Source organism: Eptatretus burgeri, chromosome 12, assembly GCF_056783735.1.
Source record: "Eptatretus burgeri isolate ZD-2024b chromosome 12, Ebu_testis_v1, whole genome shotgun sequence".
Taxonomy (NCBI): domain Eukaryota; kingdom Metazoa; phylum Chordata; class Myxini; order Myxiniformes; family Myxinidae; genus Eptatretus; species Eptatretus burgeri.
The window spans coordinates 72,397,656-72,417,655 of NC_140972.1; the positions used below are offsets into that span (position 1 = coordinate 72,397,656).

Genomic DNA, 20,000 nt, shown 5'->3' on the forward strand with positions numbered 1-20,000 from the left:
ATCTTATTTAAAAATGTTACATTAGTTCTTTGTGCCTGTTGTTTGTGTCCTTCATGAAGTTCTGAAGAACAATAAGTTTCCTGTTTGGAATTATTTTCAATTTTGTTTGCTGCCAGACAGGTTGACAGAGTAAAAAAAAATAAAAAATACCTTACTCCTTCCTCTCTGTGCATGTGCGCTCACGATGAGAATCCTTACAATTATTTTTTTTTGTATACCTTGTCGAGGCTCATATGAGAGCTAATGCACAGCAAGGGGGGGGGGCATGAGATAAGAGGGGCAGGAGAGGGAAGGACAAAACAGTGGAGAACAGAGACATTTGGAGATTTGTGGAAGGGAGAGGGATGGGGGCGGGGAACACGGGGTATACAAGATGGACATTACAGGGACTTTCAGGAAGAAAAGCAGGGAATTTGAAGGAGGTGGGTTTAGGGTGGATTAATGGGGGTAGAAAAGATTGAGGATTTGGATGGCAGAAGATAAGAGGTGGTGGTGAACGGCTGTTTTGAAGGCCTGGAGGGAAGAGTGGGATTGAACAGAGTGTGGGAGTTTATTCCAAAGGCGGGGAAAAAAGAGGAATGAAAGAGTGAAGGTGAGCAGTGATTCATGATTTTGGTAGTTTTACCAGAAGGGGGTTGTGGGCGGACCTTGAGCGCCCTGCAGAAATATGGTGGGGACATATCGCAGACAGAGCAGGGGGGAGGGTGAGACCAAAGAGGAGATGGTAGAAGACAGAAAGACCATCGATCTGCCTGTGGTGAGAGAGTGAGAAGCCCAAAAACAGCCTCATCGCAGGAGATACCAATGATCCAAAATGCCTTGGTTTCAAAGGCGTGAAGCCGAGAAAGGTGAGAGGCAGGAGCACCAGCCCAGTGGGTAGAGCAGTACTCCATCAGGCTGCGGTTCAAGATTTGCCAAATTTAGAGCCAAAGTACTCCAAAACTATAGGCTCATTTTCCAAATCATGTTCAAAATACAACATTCAAACAAAATGAAGTTGTTCCACGATCATAAACTGACATAAGTGAACCAATTGCTTAATCCTACTTTTAGATTCACGCATGCTGGGTAACAAATAAGATCAAAACATGGCTGTCTGCCATATTTGAAGCTGATAAGCAAGAGCCATGGTATAACTGCTCAACCACCCATAATCACCAATCACCATGCAGTCAAAATGCAAGTGCTTCTGATGAAAAATAACCAAAGAGGTGAGAAGAGTAGTTGAACTCAAACAGGACAAATAAAGGAAAAAGGAGAAACATCAAAAACGAACTGAAAGCTTCAACTCGATCACACGAAAAGTTGATCAACTGCTCAAACATTCATTTCCTTTTTTGAGAATCACCTTGGGATTTCATGAAGATGTTAAATCCATGCTCAGAGCAATAATGGCATTTTGGTTTATCGGTAGCGTTATGGTAAGGGCATCTGCACCAAGTCTGGGAGGTCGACGGTCTCCCCAACGACTTTAAAAATAATAATAATAATAAAAAATTAGTGCATGCTGCATCCTTGCTTGACGATCACGATTTAAAGCAAAGAGTACAGACAAACCCCATTGGTTTCCATTGCTAGAGAAGGGGGATTTCTCCCTTAAAGTGTCCCAATAACTGTTGGGGGGGGGGGAACACCACTACTAGATGGCGATGCCGGCATCAAGGAAAGCATGACTTTCCCCAAGATCAATGGCCTAGTTTGTCTGATATCATGTCCTGTGTTATCTGCTGTCTGTCTGCAAGTGAGTGAGCGATTTGTGTGTGACAGCTCTTCCACGAGCCTTAGAAACAAACACAAGTTTATATTTTATTCAGCCAAAGTATTGTCCTTTCTTACAAAAAGGAAACTTCCAAAATTAACAAGCCAATGTTGATAGTGCAGCTCACTGAACATCCCTTGAGATGATGACAAGACAAAACAAAAGAGCTCATTATGCAGCCTGAGGTTATGAATATTGCATTTCTTTTTTAGGCCTCGTCATTCAGCATGTTGAAGGTGAAGTTTTAATTTACATGAAAAGGAAACTTTCATCACCATTAAATATTTTTGAACAAAATTATAAATGTAGTTTAATAAGAGGCCTGTTGAATACGATGAGGCTTTTTTGTGCAAGTTGTGTGCTAATGGGGGCTCACCTTAACACACGACATCCCTTGCCAAAAAAATAATAAAATAAAAAATTAGAACATTGTCCCCTTCATTGATGTTAAAAGAGATACAATTGGGCCATGAGGCTTTGCATTTGTGTATTCTTACAGATGATCTAGACATGGAATACGATTAAGTTTGCATAGAAATGTATTGATGTCCAGACTGGTGGGCAACATGGCAGTTTCACTCATGATGCTTATCCGACAGAATGGCATAGAGCCAGCACACTTGCTTCTGAGATGTCCCATCTGGGTTCGATTCTCGACATGCCTATAAATAGACATGTTCTTGGCAGCAAGGGATTGAATCAATGAGTGGGATCCCTTGGGTTGGATGTGAAGCTGCGGGGTTCCATCTGCGAGCATTAGTCGGTGAATGTTAAACCTCCCACCTTGGTTTTGAGAAGGAGTAGGTGATCGTCAGCACCCGAAACAAATTCTAAATTCCCACCTCAACCAGCACATCCATGCCCCAGTAATGGTACAACCAATGGGACCACAGTCGTAATTAGCTCCCGGTCCAATACTTAATCGCTCACGAGAACTCAAGGTACATTGTTGAAGGACATGCCCAAAACCAGCCAATCAATTCGAATGCAGCTCTTGACAATGATCTGTACTTGTAACACACAGACACACAGACACACAGACACACAGACACACAGACACACACACACACACACGTGAGGGCCGGGGGTCGGTGGTGAGAATGACCACCAGGTTGGGGAGGTTTGCGTCATCTCCCACCAAACTCCCCGGAATTGTCGGCCGTCGCTCGGATAACTCCGCGAGCCCGCGAGTCGTCTAACCGACCGTGGTCGCCAATATTTCAACCGCGTAGCGTAGGGTCTATTTGTCTATAACCAATTTAACGAATTAACTACGCGATTCGTAAGTATATTGATGCCTTCCGTTTCTGTTTGTTAGTTACGAAATCTAAAGATTTCAAAAGTATATTGATGCCTTCCGTTTCTGTTTGTTTGTTTGTTTGCAGGCACGATAACTCAAGAACGGAAGAAGCTCTTCTTCTTCTTCTTCTTCTTCTTCTTTCGGCTGCTCCTGTAAGGGGTCGCCACAGCGGATCATCCGTATGATCCGCATAGTGATTTGGCACATGTTTTACACCGGATGCCCTTCCTGACGCAACCCTGGTCGCCTCTTATGACACAGGGATATAGTACACCTATTTTAACCGGGGTATACACCGGCCCAGTACACTGGTACTCATTTCGCCGACCTCGGAAGGATGACAGGCTGAGTCAACCCCCTGGTGTATTGATTCAGTGGCCCAACGGGGCTTGAACTCAGGACCTTTTGGATCCCAAGCCGCTGCCCTAACCACTGCGCCAACACCAGGCTGAGAACGGAAGAAGCTACCAATGTCAAATTACACCACGTGATTCAGGAGGGTGATGGCTACTGCTGATTAGATTTTGGTCAAAATCGGTCAAAGGTCAAGGTCACAGTGAGGTCAAACATAATTCCGTAAATTCACGTGGAGAAATGGAGTATTTTTGCTTCGCTCGACGTTACGAGTTCATTTTAACTTCGATTTTAATTTTGTCTTCGGTTTTTGCGATCGATTAGGACGCTAAAAACTCGGTTGTAGAAATTCTGGTAAAAATCGGATGTTTTGGAGACGATTTAAGATTGTATAAAAAATATTTCACTCGACGTGTCACGGGTCGTCCCATGATGCAGTGCGCGCGAGCAGACGCGTCGTTGAGTTACGTTAAGATATAATATAATTGCGTGGAGAAATGGAGATTTTTGCTTCGGTCGATGTTACAATTTTTGATGGTTTGATACAGAATCATCGTAGAAACTTCTGGTTTGCGTCGCTACCTTCTCGAGAGACAGCTTTTATTATACAAGGTCAGAGGTCAAGTTGACGATTTCGTAAGTACCAGTCTATGATTGCTTGTTTGTTTGTTCGTTAGTTTGTTTGCATGCAGGATATCTCAAAAAGTTGTGGCAGGTTTGGTGTGTGACAAGGATGAACTGATTAGAATTTGGTGAAGATGCGGATCCAGATCCGGCTTCGAGAATTTTTAAGTGATTCTTCACCACTAAAAGATCGGGCCAAAAACTATATCTCAAAAAGTTGTGTACGGATTCGGATGAAACTTGGTGGACAGGTTGGTTGTGTGACGAGGAAAAATTGATTCTATTTTGGTGAAGACACGAATCTGGATATGAGAATTATTTAATTTCAAAGTGATTCTTCACCATTGAGAGATAGGGTCAAAAGCTGCATAGAATTGAAGCGCAAGATATTTCAAAAATGTATTGGGTATGTTCACGTGGATCAGGCATTGTGTGGCAGGGGTATGCGCGCTTCCGAGTGCCCTTCTTGTTAAAAAATGTTATTCCTGCTTGTTTCTTTACTTTTTTTAGAAATGTGTTTACATGCTGAAGAATTACATTGTTATTGCATGAATTTTTTTTTATTATGATTTGGGTTGCAGTAAACATGAGCAATCCCCCTCCTCCCCTTTCTGGTGGAATGATATGGATACAGAAGGGGAATTTGAAGTGGAGTACAATCTTCACTAAATTGATGTAACGGTAATTTCTTGTTATAAAGTGTTTTTCCAAAAGAGTACGTGACAAGAGTGCCTTTATTAAATATGTTCTACTACTGATTTACAAATGTTGTAGTCCAAAACTTTATAAACGTACTCATATTGTAATGGTCCTGCACATACTTCATAGACGATCTAACATTCTAAATAATATGTACAGTACGTTGTAGAAACGTGTGTTATTGTTGTTGATTGGCCCTGTGCCTGCCATGCATGGACAGGGCAGCAGCACGGAGACAGCCACTCAACCTCCAGGAAGCGAACCAGAGATTCCTCACATCCAAGATGTTGTGGTCAGGAGGTGGGGGGGGGGGGAGAGGAGTGGGTGGAGGGAATTGGATGGTTGATGGGGACCGATTGGTGCTATGATTGTGACCATGCCTTCCTGATTAATCCGAGCAGCAGGGAAAATTTGGCCCCGGACTTTCATTGGGGGTGCGGGGTACAAACATCATGAAGAGGTATCCCCGAAAGTTCATGCATGTGTATTATTGGCATGTACTTTATGGAAAGGCATACCCTCATTATTTGTTGTAGTACATGTTTTTATAGTTTCTACTTTATCGACACAGAACTCTGATAATATTCCACTGTTAACCACCCTCATATGGGTCTGATTGGCCCTTGGGCAAATGTGTCAAGCGGCCCCACGCTCATCATGCTGATTGACAGTAGTCATCCCACCCACCCTTCTGTTGCCTTCTTATTTCAGACAGTATCTACAAATATTTAATTATTGAATGAACTGTACAAACAAACTCCTCCACCTCCTTCATATGCAGCACGTGGCTGCAGGTAGCATCATTGGCTGAGGGCACAGCTGTGCCGCTGATGCAATGCCCCTATTACCAATACAATGGTACTCATTTCCCTGACCTCCGGAGGATGACAGGCTGATTCAACCCCACCTGGTGTTAATTCAACAGCCAACTTGAACTCAGGACCCTAAGATCCCAAGCCAGTCACCCAAACTGCTAAACCAACACCAGGCTTTGTACAAACTAACGATAGCGAAGGATGCTACACAAAGTAAAACTCTATCCGTTGGTACCAGAGTCATCGTCATTGAGAGAAGCAGCTCAGAAATACACCTTTGTGAAGATGATTGTTATCATTTTGATGATGGACGAGAAGAAGAATTGCCGGTTTTGACCGATCTCGGTTTTTGGCTTTTGCCATGGTCTGGAGTATTGAAAAGTGATCCCACCCGAGACAATCAGCTGAACAAAGTAGGTTCTCATGTTGCCCGAGTGACTTTTTAGAAGATGCTCCAACCTGAGTTTTGCATATAGCCAGTGGGGCTGACATTTCTCTTTTCCACACCATCCCTATAATCGAGTGTGCCAACACACTTTGTGAGATCAAGAAACTAAAAAAATTGGCACGTCTTAGACTCTCGTTAATTAGCATTTTGAACCCGATAATAATATAAGATGGCATTTCAAGAAGGCCCAATTCTGCTATCCATCAAAAAGTCTGAAATATCTCTGGTTGTTTTATCCACATTTTATTCTGCTTAAAAAAAAAAAAAGTTTCTTAACATCAGTCCTGCTCTTCAATCAAGGCTTCCAAGGTGTGATGCAGTAGTTTCTATTCAACTTAAGGCGCTGTCACACCTTGACGATTTAGCCAGCATTGGCAACGTATAAAAATGTATGTAAAACGTTGGCGTACGCTGAAATTTAGATGTTTTTAAAAAAAAGTTTTTGGCTTATTCATAACGAGTTGGTCGTATGCATAACATATTAGTAACGTACACAGAACGTTTCGTTGTCTTCTAGATAACTTATACCAACGAATGATTAGCCTGTTGTCAGCGTTCACAACCTATGCCCAACGATAGTCTCACTTTGGCACAGCGCGCTGCACGTATCGCCGACGATCACGTGGCGTAGCCTATTAAAAAGCTGCCGCACGACGATTCAAATCATAACCGCCTGAGAATTGGAAGTGTCAACATCGCAGTCACACTTTGATGATTTAGCCAGCGTATGCCAACCTATGAAAAATGTGTCTAAAATGCTGGCACACGTCAAATACGTAATGGGTAAGTTTGGTTTACGTGAAGAGCACGATGAAGTACGCTGTAATACGTCGTAGTACATCAAGTACGTCGTGAAATTTCAAGCATGCTGAAAATTTTACGATGTACTCGCCGTATGGCTCACACGTTCCGCTACGCTGGGAATAAGTTGTAGGCACGATATGCGATCGTTGATACACGTTACTTGTAAGTTACTCATAAGTCGAAACACGTCGAGGTAATGTTTAGCATACCCGAAACTTATTTTCTCCGTCAAGGCACATTTTCTTTTTTTTCTCCTTGAAGGCACGTGACGAAATATCTGAAGTTGTTGTTTTTTTTTTTTTAGTCTATCACGAATTTTAAAATATAGTCGGAAATTTTTGCTTTTAAGTTTCGACGTCGATGTGACAATATCCTCAAACAGAAAATATTCACAGAGGAGGAACTAAGAATAAGACATGAGCAAACTGAAGAGGCAATCGGACGTGACGTAACGGCACGTGATGAAATATCGGAAGTTATTGTTGTTTTTTTTTTTTAAACGCTGCCAATCTGCCATTATACGGTAGCTGTAAATTAGAATCACGTTCAGTAAGTTCTGTGGTCGTCCGGAAGACGTCAATCAAATTCGTCTACATACGTCAATATGCGTTGGAGGTACGTTACACATAGGTTCAAAGCACGTTACTTATAGGTTATAAATAAGTTTTGGGTATGCAAAGCAATACCTCGACGTGTTTCGACTTATGACTAACTTACAAGTAACATGCCTCAACGATCGTTTAACGTGCCTACAACACGTTACTCATAGGTTATAAATACGTTTTGGGTATGCAAAGCATTACCTCGACGTGTTTCGACTTATGAGTAACTTACAAGTAACGTGCCTCGACGTGTGTCAACGATTGTATAACGTGCCTACAACACGTTACTCATAGGTTATAAATAAGTTTTGGGTATGCAAAGCATTACCTCGACGTGTTTCGACTTATGAGTAACTTACAAGTAACGTGCCTCGACATGTGTCAACGATCGCATAACGTGCCTCGACGTGCGTCAACGATCATTTAACGTGCCTACAACACGTTACTCATAGGTTATAAATAAGTTTCGGGTATGCTAATCATTACCTCGACGTGTTTCGACTTATGACTAACTTACAAGTAACATGCCTCAACGATCGTTTAACGTGCCTACAACACGTTACTCATAGGTTATAAATAAGTTTCGGGTATGCTAATCATTACCTCGATGTGTTTCGACTTATGAGTAACGTGTGTCGACGTGTGTCAACGATCGCATATCGTGCCTACAACTTATGTCCAGCGTAGCGGAACGTGCGAGTCATACGCTGGCATACGTCGTAAAATTTCAAGCATGCTAAAATTTGAGGACATCTGCAAAGTACAACGATGAAAGCCAGCGTACTACTACGTATGGCAGTGTTTTTCAGCGTGCTCTAAACACATACAAACTTACCCATAACGTATTTGACGTTTGCCAGCATTTTAGACAAATTTTTCATAAGTCGGCATACGCTGGCTAAATCCTCAAGGTGTGACAGCGCCTTTACAATCATCATCACCCACAATCCACATAAAGTGCCCACAGGAGGTAGATCGTAAAACTACATTATTGATATCCTTTCACACAATTATATATATACATATACAAATGTCGGACCCCGCTATTTGCGGGAATTACATTCATGGAAAATGCTGCGAATGTCGGATCCGCGAATGTTGGGGCATTGTTTCAATGGGAAAGAGGATGATAGGTTCCCAGCAGTTGGTGATTCATAAGGGAAAAATATGTTTAAAATCCCATGAATAGGAATGTAAAAACCTGTGACAAAAACTCCCGAATTCGTGAAGAATAGGACCACAAATGTCGAAGCAGGTCGCATTTTATCAACCGGCAATACGCAAGGGTCTGCGAATGCAGGGGAGTGACATATATATATATATATATATATATATATATATATATATATATATATATATATATATATATATATATACATATATATACATATACATATATATATACATATATATACATATATACCGGGCGTAGTGGCGTGCGGCTGTAATCCGGCTACTCGGAGGCTTGGGTTGGAGGATCGCTTGAGGACGGGGGGCTCTGCACTGGGCAGGGTGTAGAGCAGCCCGGAATCATGGCGAAACTCAAATCCTGATCCCTGTGTCGTAAGAGGCGACCAGGGTTGCGTCAGGAAGGGCATCCGGCGTAAAATCTGTGCCAAATCAGTTTGCGGATCATAACGGATGATCCGCTGTGGCGACCCCTAACGGGAGCAGCCGAAAGATGAACAACAACATATATTATATATATATATATATATATATACACACATACACACACATATATATACACACACAATAACAAAGGAGGAGCGGAATGATCATACCACACAATTAAATGATGCTGGTTGGTCCATTGTTGTTTTGTTACAATTCGCATCACAGCACACATTTTGGGTTGTTGTTCTCCATTTTCTATTCACATTATATTCAATCCGATCAAAATAATATTGGTCTCCATATCATAGTTAATTTTTTCTTCCTTATTCACTTCAAAGGTATGCCACATTAAGTATTACTCTGAACATGCTCCATTGTTCAAACTGTGAACTAAGAACAGCAATGCTTGTTTCACATGACTGGTCACCTGATACTCCACACAGGTAAACCAGCTCGAGTGCTGTGCTTGAAGGCAGATTCAGTGCTGCCAAAGGATACCTCGCGGCAAGGGTAACACTGGGTGGTTTGTCGTTGCCTTCACAGCACGCAGAGCAGCAATTTCTAATTTGTTCAGGATGCCGGAGATAGTTCGCCAACTCTTCACAAAGGACACCATGGGGGGGGGGGGGGGGATCCTTAACAGCCACCAACTAATGTCGGCAGACGAGATGTTCAGTTGAACGTCCATCCTCATTACGGCACAGACATTGATGAATCACCTTACCTGTGAAACACCTGGATGACGGTTTATAGCTGAGTCTGGAATTCGAACCGAGGCGAACAGAGCTCAGAAGCAAATGTGCATACCTCTAATCTATTCTACGAGCACACCTGGTACCTGCGTTGCATGAATTGATGAAAGGGAAAATTAATTCTGCTCGGCGACTGCAATTAACGCAATTAATTAATTATTGAATATATATTTATATAAACAGCTTGATCTTATATATATATATATATATATATATATATATATATATATAACTAAACCGTGTACTTGGTTTTTCCCCCTGATGAAGGAGTAGCTCGTAATCAAGAACACGACGAAGGAAACAACGTCCGCACGGACCCGGGTCACGGCACGATCAGTCAATGGACACACCAAACCAATCCGTGCACAGCTCTCGGCACGATTCGTACAGGTGGAAAACGCAGCGTTGCTTTCACGTTCTACAGGTAATCACATTCACGTTCACATCAACAAATTAATTTGCATAATGAGCACACCTGCGTATTCCTTCATCGAACCTCATTACCTGTGGCTCCTCCAATGTGCCCAGAAGGACATATTAAAGGAATGGCGCAACCATGGACAACGAAGCTTCATAGCAGTGGAAACACGACCGTTTTACAAAGCGAAGGCACTCACACACCCACTCACTCACTCACTCACTCACTCACTCACTCACTCACTCACACTCACACACACACACCCACTCACTCCCTCTTCCACACTCACTCACTCACTCACCCACTCACGCACTCACTCACGCACTCCCTCTTCCACACTCACACACACACCCACTCACTCCCTCTTCCACACACACACACACTCACACCCTCTTCCACACTCACTCACTCACTCACACACACACCCACTCACTCCCTCTTCCTCACTCACTCACTCACCCACTCACGCACTCACGCACTCACTCACGCACTCCCTCTTCCACACTCACTCACTCACCCACACACACTCTCACCTGGTACATGTTTCACGCAATGCGCACCTTTTGCCCAAAGCCGGACACAATCCCTTCAAGGTAATCAGTGGATCACACGACACGAGGAAGCTTTTCTCACCCACGGAGCGACATTGGGTGGAAAGGTTATCATTCGAACCGACACGTCTGATCTCTAATCGCACGTTACTCTCCTCTGTAACTATAGTCGATAACTTCACTTACTCGCTTAACCTTCTCATGATGCCTCTTCGTCTCTCCGCCAGCTCCTCCCCTCTGGTCGCTAGCTCCGCCCCTCTGTTTGCTGGCTTCGCACTCTGTTTGCTGGCTCCGCCCCTCTGGTCGCTAGCTCCTCCCCTCTGGTCGTCAGCTCCGCCCCTCTAGTCGCCAGCTCCTCCCCTCTGGTCGCTAGCTCCGCCCCTCTGGTCGTCAGCTCCTCCCCTCTAGTCGCCAGCTCCTCCCCTTTCCTCCACCCATTTCCTGCGCTATTTCCATCTCACCTGTGCGTTTCCTCATGTCCTCCTCTTTAAAATCGCCCATATTTAACTTTTACTGCGAGCATAATAATTCTTCATTCATCATTTCACCAACAGCAGTCCGATGTACTGCTGGGAAAGTTCACCTTGGTGTCATTCGTCCATAACCAAACACAGGTGTACATTTACGTACAGTACAGTACAGTACAGTAAAAATCACATCATACAACAAGGACAAATGTGTCCAAGAGTTGCGTCATAAAGGTTTTGGAGGAGGAAGAAGAAGAAGAAGACCAAAGCGGAGCTCTCTTTGAGCCAGCGTTCGCAACGCGACTAAAAAACAATATCCACCGTGTACGTGCAAAGTCATTGAGTGTGTGTGTGTGTGTGCGTGTGCGTGTGCGTGTGTGTGCGTGTGTGTACGTGCGTGTGTGTGTGTGTGTACGTGCGTGTACGTGTGTGCGTGCGTGTGTGTGTGTGTGTGTGTGTGCGTGTGTGTGCGTGTGTGTGTGTGCGTGCGTGTGTGTGCGTGTGTGCGCATGTGTGTGCGCGTGTGTGTGCGTGCGTGTGTGTGTGTGTGCGTGTGTGCGTGTGTGTGCGCGTGTGTGTGCACGCGTGTGTGCGTGTGTGCGCGTGCGCGCGTGTGTGTGTGCGCGTGCGTGTGTGTGCGTGTGTTCGCGCGTGTGTGTGTGCGTGCGCGTGCGTGTGTGTGTGTGTGTGCGTGTGTGTGTGCGTGTGTGCGCGTGTGTGTGTGTGCGTGTGTGTGTGCGTGTGTTTGTGTGTGTGTGTGATTGTGTGTGTGTGTGTGTTTGTGTGTGTGTGTGTGTGTGTGTGTGTGTGTGTGTGTGTGTGTGTGTGTGTGTGCGTGTGTGTGTGCGCGTGTGTGATTTGGGCCTCCAAGCAATTTCGTGCCTTATGACGTCAAGGATCAACCGACACCCTGCCGTTCTCATTGAAATTCTGATTAAATACCTGACTGCATCACACAATCTTTACCCTGCACTCGCGAAGCGAAAAGCAGGGTGAAGCGATCATAGTGTACATACGTATGGGGTACGTTGTGGTCCGTGTCTGAATTTTGTTCAGAGCAAACATCAAAAACCATCAGTGGAGGAAATTTAGACTTTACCACATGTTACATGACCATGTGATGGAGCAGTCACTCTTTTGAGGTCAACATTGGCCAAAGGTCAACATCGGCCAATTTTCTAAAATCGTTAATTTTCATCCGATTGACTTGGAATTTGAAGGTCAGGTCAGGTATGGGAGCATGTGCCGGAACAGCGCGTCACTGCGTCCACTTTCCACCGGTACTCCAGGGGCCTCCGTCTGGCCATCCCCCAGGCAGATGCCAGGAATTGGAAGAGAATTTCCATATCAGGTCACTGGATTCAATCAACCACCAATTATTTTTGAGGTCAACATAGGCCAAAAGGTCAACATCGACTCAATCTTGAAAATTGTCAATTTTCATCCGATTGAAATTTGAACGGGATTTTCATGAAAATGACCACCATGTATCACGTGGTCTGGCAGCCATATTGGATCGAAGGGAAAGTGTTTGAAAATCGTCGCAGGAGAAACCGCTTAACCGATCGATGCAAAGTTTAACGAATTGATCAACTAACTACCCATGGATGGGAAATATGGTTTGATAAAGATGACGTCATTGGTTATGTGGTCTGTCAGCCATATTGGAGCAAAGAACAAAAAACCATAAAAAACAAGAGTCGGTTCACACCGAGTCCTTCTCAAGACTGCACAGGATATGTATTCCATGAATACCGTCGTTTTATTTTTGTTTTGATGCGTTGCATCATCATTCCATGAGACAGGAACGATGCTTTGAGAAAATTTGCCTTCTGTGGAAATGATGGAAGTGCAGCGCAGTGCTCCCCTCGTACTTGATATCAGTCACACGGAAAAACTTGGCAGAGGATTATTAATGAAATCTTCACTGAATTGTTGACACCTCTGCAGGTAGGTATATGCTGTCAATGCCGTTAATATGTGATTTTCAAAATGACGTAATCCACCCAAGAATGCTCAGTGCACATGTGCAGAAGCCCCAGGAAACTGCCGTGTTTTTGGGGTGAAAAAAAGTATTTTAATATGTACGAGATAAGGATTGTTACATGAAATGGCTCACAAAGCTTACATAAGAAGTTGAAAATACTTTTAAAAGTTTCCTGAGAGAAAGGGCCGTGCCTCTGCACAACAAAAGACTTGGAGAACTTTCACAGCTCACCGAACAGCAGTTGCTCGGACTGCAAAGTGCCGCCCGTGTGGGTCGGTGTAAGCAGGGCCGGATTTAGGGGCAGGTGACCCCGGTGACGCCCTGGGGCACTGGGATTGGGGGAGGTGGGCGCTGGCTGCCAGGACTGGGGGTGCTCCAGCCACAAAGCTATAACGAGGAAATTTGATGCAAGAGGAGGCCATTCAGCCGATCATGCCTTCACTGCACCTACACCAGATGAAATTAATCTGTCAAGCTAACGACTTCATTTCATTTGGGGGATTGGCGGAGGAGTGAGTACGAACGAGAAAGGAGTGTCAAACTTAGGGACATCACCAGGGTGTTAAAAGTAAAATAAACTTTATTTGTTTTTTGGTGAGGGGAGGGGGTAGGGGGAGGGGCAGTGGGAGAGGGCGGTTTTTGGGGTGGAGAATGTACCATACTAACCACACACTATCCCTGGATGAGACCGTCTTACAGACATCACACTCACCACAGATCATGTACACAATCATCCATCCACTTTCAAACTACCTACAACTCCTGCTAACATCCCCGTACCCCCATAACTTCCAGGTACCTATCTAATTCTGATTTAAACTTATCTGCTGTTTCTGCTGCCACTACCTTTACAAGGAGACCATTCCATGCATTAACTACTCTCCGAGTGAAAGTGCCCTACCTTACAACCGTCTTAACTCTCCTCTTCTTGACTCTCAAGCTGTGGGCCCTGGTCATATCACTGTCTATTACTGCTGAAAAACTTTTCTGCACATATTTTGTCTATACCCTTCATTTTCATTATCTTAAATTCATTATCTTAACGATCTCTATCATATGTCCTCACAAGGAAGAGTACCGGTCTCAAGTGACCGGAAAAGCTAGCAAAAGTATCTGCCCCCAGTGACAGGAAAAGTTTAGGTTAATCTATCAATTTAAATGATGTTTAATGGACTTTAAGGACAATTGTGTTGCACTCTTGGTTTTGTTCAGATCCAAAGTTTGAGCTACTTATACCGCCCACTGCAAAATGGTGGTGCAACATAGGGTGGCGGAGCTTGGATTTGTCTTAAAAGAGGGCAAAATATTGTGGTTGAAAAATAAAATTTGGCATCAACATTACTCATTCCTGTTCTCCTGTTATTACCTTTGCCATCGAAGGTGAAGGAGGTTATGGTTTCACCGCTCTCTGTCTGTTTGCTTGTTGGCTGCTCTTAGAGCACCCTTATTCTGGACATTTCCATCTGTCTGTCTGTCCACGAAGCTTTGGTCAAGCTTAGGGGCTAAACCACTCAACCGATTCCAATGAAATTTGGTAGGTAGGACCAATATTTCTGGGAATCGTGTGCTTTCGAATATGGGACCCTGGGCCCTAGCAACGGCCCTTTAAAGTGGTCAAAAAATCGAAAAAAAATAATAATAATAAAAAATCGAAAAATCGAAGCTTAGAGTTCTGTGCGCAATCTATCTAGCTCCCTTCATGTCAATTTTCAGCCCTAACAAAAAATATTTGTAGGAGGAGATAGATTTTGGGCGAGTACATGTCGAACATTTCAGAAACGGTTAATTGCGAATATTTCTAAGAGAAAGAGTCTGATTTTGATGAAACTTGGGTGAAATGTGTACAATGTGGCTGGGATGTACACAAAAAGGAATGGTTGCTCTGCCCACCTCCGTTGCTTAGCAAAAGCTAAAATACTTTATCGTACATCGTACACTTATTGTGAACTATACAAAAAAATCAATACCTCCGAGGGACCTGTTTTTTTTGTGCCCAAGGAAAATGTCTTACAGGATAATATAAAAAAATTAAATCTTTAGCGAATAGATAAATGGAATTACCAGGGCTGCCATTTGTTAGAGTCTCTTTGGAAACATGCCTGAAATTTCACAAGGCGGGTTTCTGGGTGCAAACTAAGAGGGCTGTGATAATTATATTTATTGTGCTAAATTGATTGATAGCATGTACATGAATATTGGCGAGTCGCGTCGGCCAGCTTTCCATCTGGAGCGAGCAACCATGTCGCCTACCGGCTTGTTCTGATTATTATTATTTTATTTATTCTTATGATGATGATGATGATGATGATTATTTTTGTTTGACCCTTTTTTGACCTTTTTCACAAAAATGTTTTTTGTGTGAAAAAGGCCAAGCATTTTTTTGTTTTGTTTTTTTTACATTTTTTTTTCTCAGCAATCAGTTGTCCGATTAACACAAACTTTTCATGATAGGAGTGACCTCCAATGGAGAATATTTTGATGACAATTGTGACATCAAAGGTCATGTGGTATGGCAGTCACATTTCATTAAATGCAAAAAAATTAAACATTATATCTCTGAAACCACTGATCGGAAAAAAAATTGAAACTTTGGCACATCTCATTCTACTCCCAATGAGGAGTGAAGGATTGTAAGGATGACATCATTGGTGAAATGGTAGACCAGCCATAAATGTTTTAATCAAAATCCTTGCTTAGCATTGAGATTCTGTGTGTATGGCCAGGCCATAACATTTTTACCAATTTAGCTTTTTTCATCAAATTTTCAACAAACCTTTATCATGAGATTGTGGAGAACACAAATTAATAAAATGTACAATTTTTTTTATAACTGTCGTTTTTGTCAAGTTTAGTTTGAATACAAAGCGGATGTGGACATGCTTTGCATTTTTAGATGCTTTCTGGTTTGTAATTGAAATCCATCTCCCTCTGACTGGATACAAGCTAATAAAATGTCACTTAATTTACACAAAACGATTTACATGTTGCTTTGTACAGTAATTACATAACTACCCTCCCAGGAGATATTATAATAGACCGAAGAGACACCCAGCTTAATGTCCATCATTGATGCACCCAGCCGGTGGAAAACCAATGTGGCAGTCTATAGTCCAGTCAGAATCAAACTCAGACTAGACAGCTAAAAGGTGACTGCACTTCCTGTGCACTATCTTTTCAGACCAAAGCCTATTCCAAAAATATGTCCACCTGTCCTGAAGCTCACCGCGATCAGGAGCAACTGCCACTCAAACCCTGGCAGACCCCTTAACCCTGAATTTTTTAATGCCGTGAACAAACTTTGGTACATCAAGGGTGATGAAGGTTGTGGTCAAGTTTCATTGAAATTATGTGTGTAGTTTTGGAGAAGAAAGCAAATATGTATTTCTATTATTGTGGGTGTTTTTTTTGGGGGGGGGTCAAATCCCCTGCCATGCACCCCCTTAATGAGTGCAGATTTTGATGTGGTCAATATTGTTGGGCATCAGATATTAAACTTGTGGTCAAGTTTCATCAAAATTGCATATTTGATTCAAGCGATAATGACTGAAGTGTTCACAGACTGACTGACCGAGTCATTCATTCACCTACAGACTGCTCGATCGCATAAGCTCACCTGACTGAAGTCCAGGTGAGCTAAAAATTAGAAATAATTTAAAGCGATGTAAAACCATTGTTTATATTTTTTTTTACTTGATATTCAAATTCCATGCAGTAAATGAAATGCAGCAAAAACTAGATGGTATTCATAGAATACGTATTCAGCACAGTCAACGGTTTTGGAGATTTCGAGGCGCAACATTTTTGGGTTTTTCCAACATGGCGTCTGTACCACATGACCTATGACGTCACAATTATGAATAAAAATTATTCTACAGGTGAAGGCACTGCTGTGCTAAAATTTCGTGTCAATCGGACCAAGGGTTGCCAAGAAAATGAATTTTGAGAATGCAGACATGCACGTACGCTCAGACAGCGCACGTACGCACGAACTCAACCGAATGCCACAACCTGCTTTTCACTTCGTGAGTGCGGGGTAATAAAAAGGTGGGTGGAGGGGGGGGGGAAATCATCAAAGCCATTTCCATGTCTCAAACCCGCCACAAGCATCAAACACACATAACAGGCCAACAGGGAGAGAGCATTTCCTACCATTGGAGGAAGTGGAACAAGAACGAACAGATACCTTGGTGGGATGGGCGTTGTCAATTGGCAATCGAGAATAAACTGTCGATGATATGTTCATTGGGGGGAGGGGGGGGTATTTGTGCAGTTCACCTGCATGCTTTGAATGAAAAGCTTGTGGGATGGGTAGTCTGTTGGTTTCCACTCATCACGTGACTGTAAATGTTAACTAATGAACATTTTAGGACAAGCATTAACTGGATCTCCGGGCAAAACACAATTTCCAAGTTTAGCGTAACTTTTTTTTAAAAAAAACGCGTTTTAAAATAACTTTTTCACTTTTGCATACACATTCATTTCCATGGGAGGAGTTTAAAACATTCACTTCATTGCCCCTGATGATGATGATGATGATGATGATCACCATCATCATCACTATCATCATCATCATCATCACTACCATCATCATCATCACCACCATCATCATCGTCATCATCACTATCATCATCACCATCATCATCACCATCATCATCGCCATCATCATCATCATCACCATCATCGTCATCATCATCATCATCGTGCCCTGTTGGCGTTTTCATGGGGAAATCCATCTGACAGCGAGCGGCGCATGTCCTCTCCAAGCCAAGTTAGAGCAGTAATTCGAAATCTGGTCCTGGTAATAACTCGTAGTACTATAAATACTCACACCTCCTCAAACTGGCCATAGTAGTGAAAGCATCATTTCCCTGTCACCGATGCAGTGCCCCTGGTTGGTTCGAGTATGAATTTGTAATTTGTTCACGGTGCCCGCGATAACTCGCCTCCTCTTCACGAATTACGTCATGGTATCTTTAACGTTCACCTCGTAATACCGACAGACAGGGCACGAGCTCGAACACCCATCAGAGGGACGGCACACACACACACACACACACACACACACACACACACACACACACACACACACACCGATGCCTCGCGATCCCTGTAAATCACCAGGACGGCAGTTTATAGCTGAAGCAACATTTGAACCCAAACTCGAAAGCTTCGAGGCGAATATTCATATCTACGGGCTGTCCTTCCAGCCCAGTCGGCAGCAGTAATACTAATACTAAAGTAGCAGTACTACTACAACCATTACCACTACTACTAGTTGTAATAGATAATCCAAGGCTGTCCACACATGTAATGTGAAGGTAAAAAATGGTAACCATCCAACCACCCGGTTTGACCTGTGATGGGAATTTCAGCTCCTCCTGCAGTAGAGAGACAATTTACTGGAGGCTCACTCAGGTGTGGCCGAGGCATTGTGAGCTTCAAGGAGTCATAAATGCAAAACTACTATCAGTGCCTCATGCTCGCTGACATCATGTCCGATTGTCTCATGACAACTTCTGGATTGAATAATTCCATAACGGACACCAAAAGATATTAAATAACACAAGTCCCCCACTTCGGGTAAAAGTTTGCATCCACAAAAAGTTTCCTTGTTAAAAAAAAATAATAAATACATCATCAGGAGCAGCATCCAAAGATTGCATCGACAAAGGCATGTCTGAAACCATTGTTCTCAAGCCCTGGAAACCATTGTTCTCGAGCCCTGGAAACCATTGTTCTCGAGCCCTGGATACCATTGTTCTCGAGCCCTGGAAACCATTGTTTTCGAGCCCTGGAAACCAAGCTTTGCTCCAACTTCAAAAACGAACCTTTTGTTTTTTCATCCCAACACCTACTTGCAAGCGATTAGTTTGATGCATCCTCTGCACGTTAGGACCGAGCATGTCTCATGAAGATGGTGGACCACGATCAGGCAAACGGCCTTTAGTGCGGTGACAGCGACCTGCAACTCGGTTTCGTGAGGGCCACCACCGATGGCTGTTGAGTGTACTCCGTACGGCCCGCCTAGTGCGTGCTTGCTGGGGTGGGGGCATGTGCAGTGTTAAGTGAAGTGCAGGTGTTGTCTGGGCTTGCAGAGGCTGCTGTAGTACAGGGTGCAAGGTGGGGACTGGGGATGGAGAGTAGTTAAACCGGATTGTCGGTTGTTTTTCTTCAACGAGACAATACTATGATGCGTTATGTAAAAACTTGAATTGCTGAATTAGTCTCACATGGCAATGTTACATCTTCCTGCACACCACACTGTACCGTACGTCGGATGGTGCACACCTTGAGGGTGTGCGAAGCCTTTGAACGTGTGCGCCGAGCACTCTGTACGAGAGTCAATTGAATTCGGGGGAACTTTTGTCCCGCAGGCTTTTTTAGATTGTTCGGTAAGGACTTGACTCTTGCTGAAGAACTCACCTCCATCAAAGCAAGAGTGAGTCAGTGACACTTATCGGCTTAGCCCGAGCTTCTGTAGGCTCTGAAATTGCACATCAGGTCCGGACGCGTGCCAAGCATTGCCTGGACACAAGATGGTAATCATGTACCTGATGCATGTACTCGAGGGTGCTTTTTAAAGTACAGATAATTCAGACGTGTGACGGATTGAATCACTAATAATAAATAAATAAATATATACATACTAAATGACAGTGTGTGTGTGTTTGTGTGTGTGTGTGTGTGTGTGTGTTTGTGTGTGTGTTTGTGTGTGTGTGTGTGTGTTTGTGTGTGTGTGTGTGTTTGTGTGTTTGTGTGTTTGTGTGTGTGTGTGTGTGTGTGTGTGTGTGTGTGTGTGTGTG

At 43.4% G+C, this 20,000-nt stretch overlaps 1 protein-coding gene across 7 annotated transcripts in view; it reads right to left on the reverse strand.

The window, feature by feature from the left end:
- Nucleotides 1-19,209, reverse strand: part of KNDC1 (kinase non-catalytic C-lobe domain containing 1) — a 178,206-nt gene extending 158,997 nt beyond the window's left edge. For 5 of the 7 annotated variants that reach the window (XM_085848505.1, XM_085848501.1, XM_085848502.1 and 2 more), the window contains exon 1: nt 10,726-10,923. In XM_085848505.1, coding sequence (XP_085704631.1) covers nt 10,726-10,734 — 9 coding nt within the window. In that variant the 5' untranslated portion in view covers nt 10,735-10,923. Of the gene's footprint in view, nt 1-10,725; nt 10,933-19,052 lie in introns of those variants that run through there. The other 2 variants (XM_085848504.1, XM_085848506.1) reach the window with 2 other exon arrangements.
- Between the last annotated feature and the right edge of the window lie 791 nt (nt 19,210-20,000).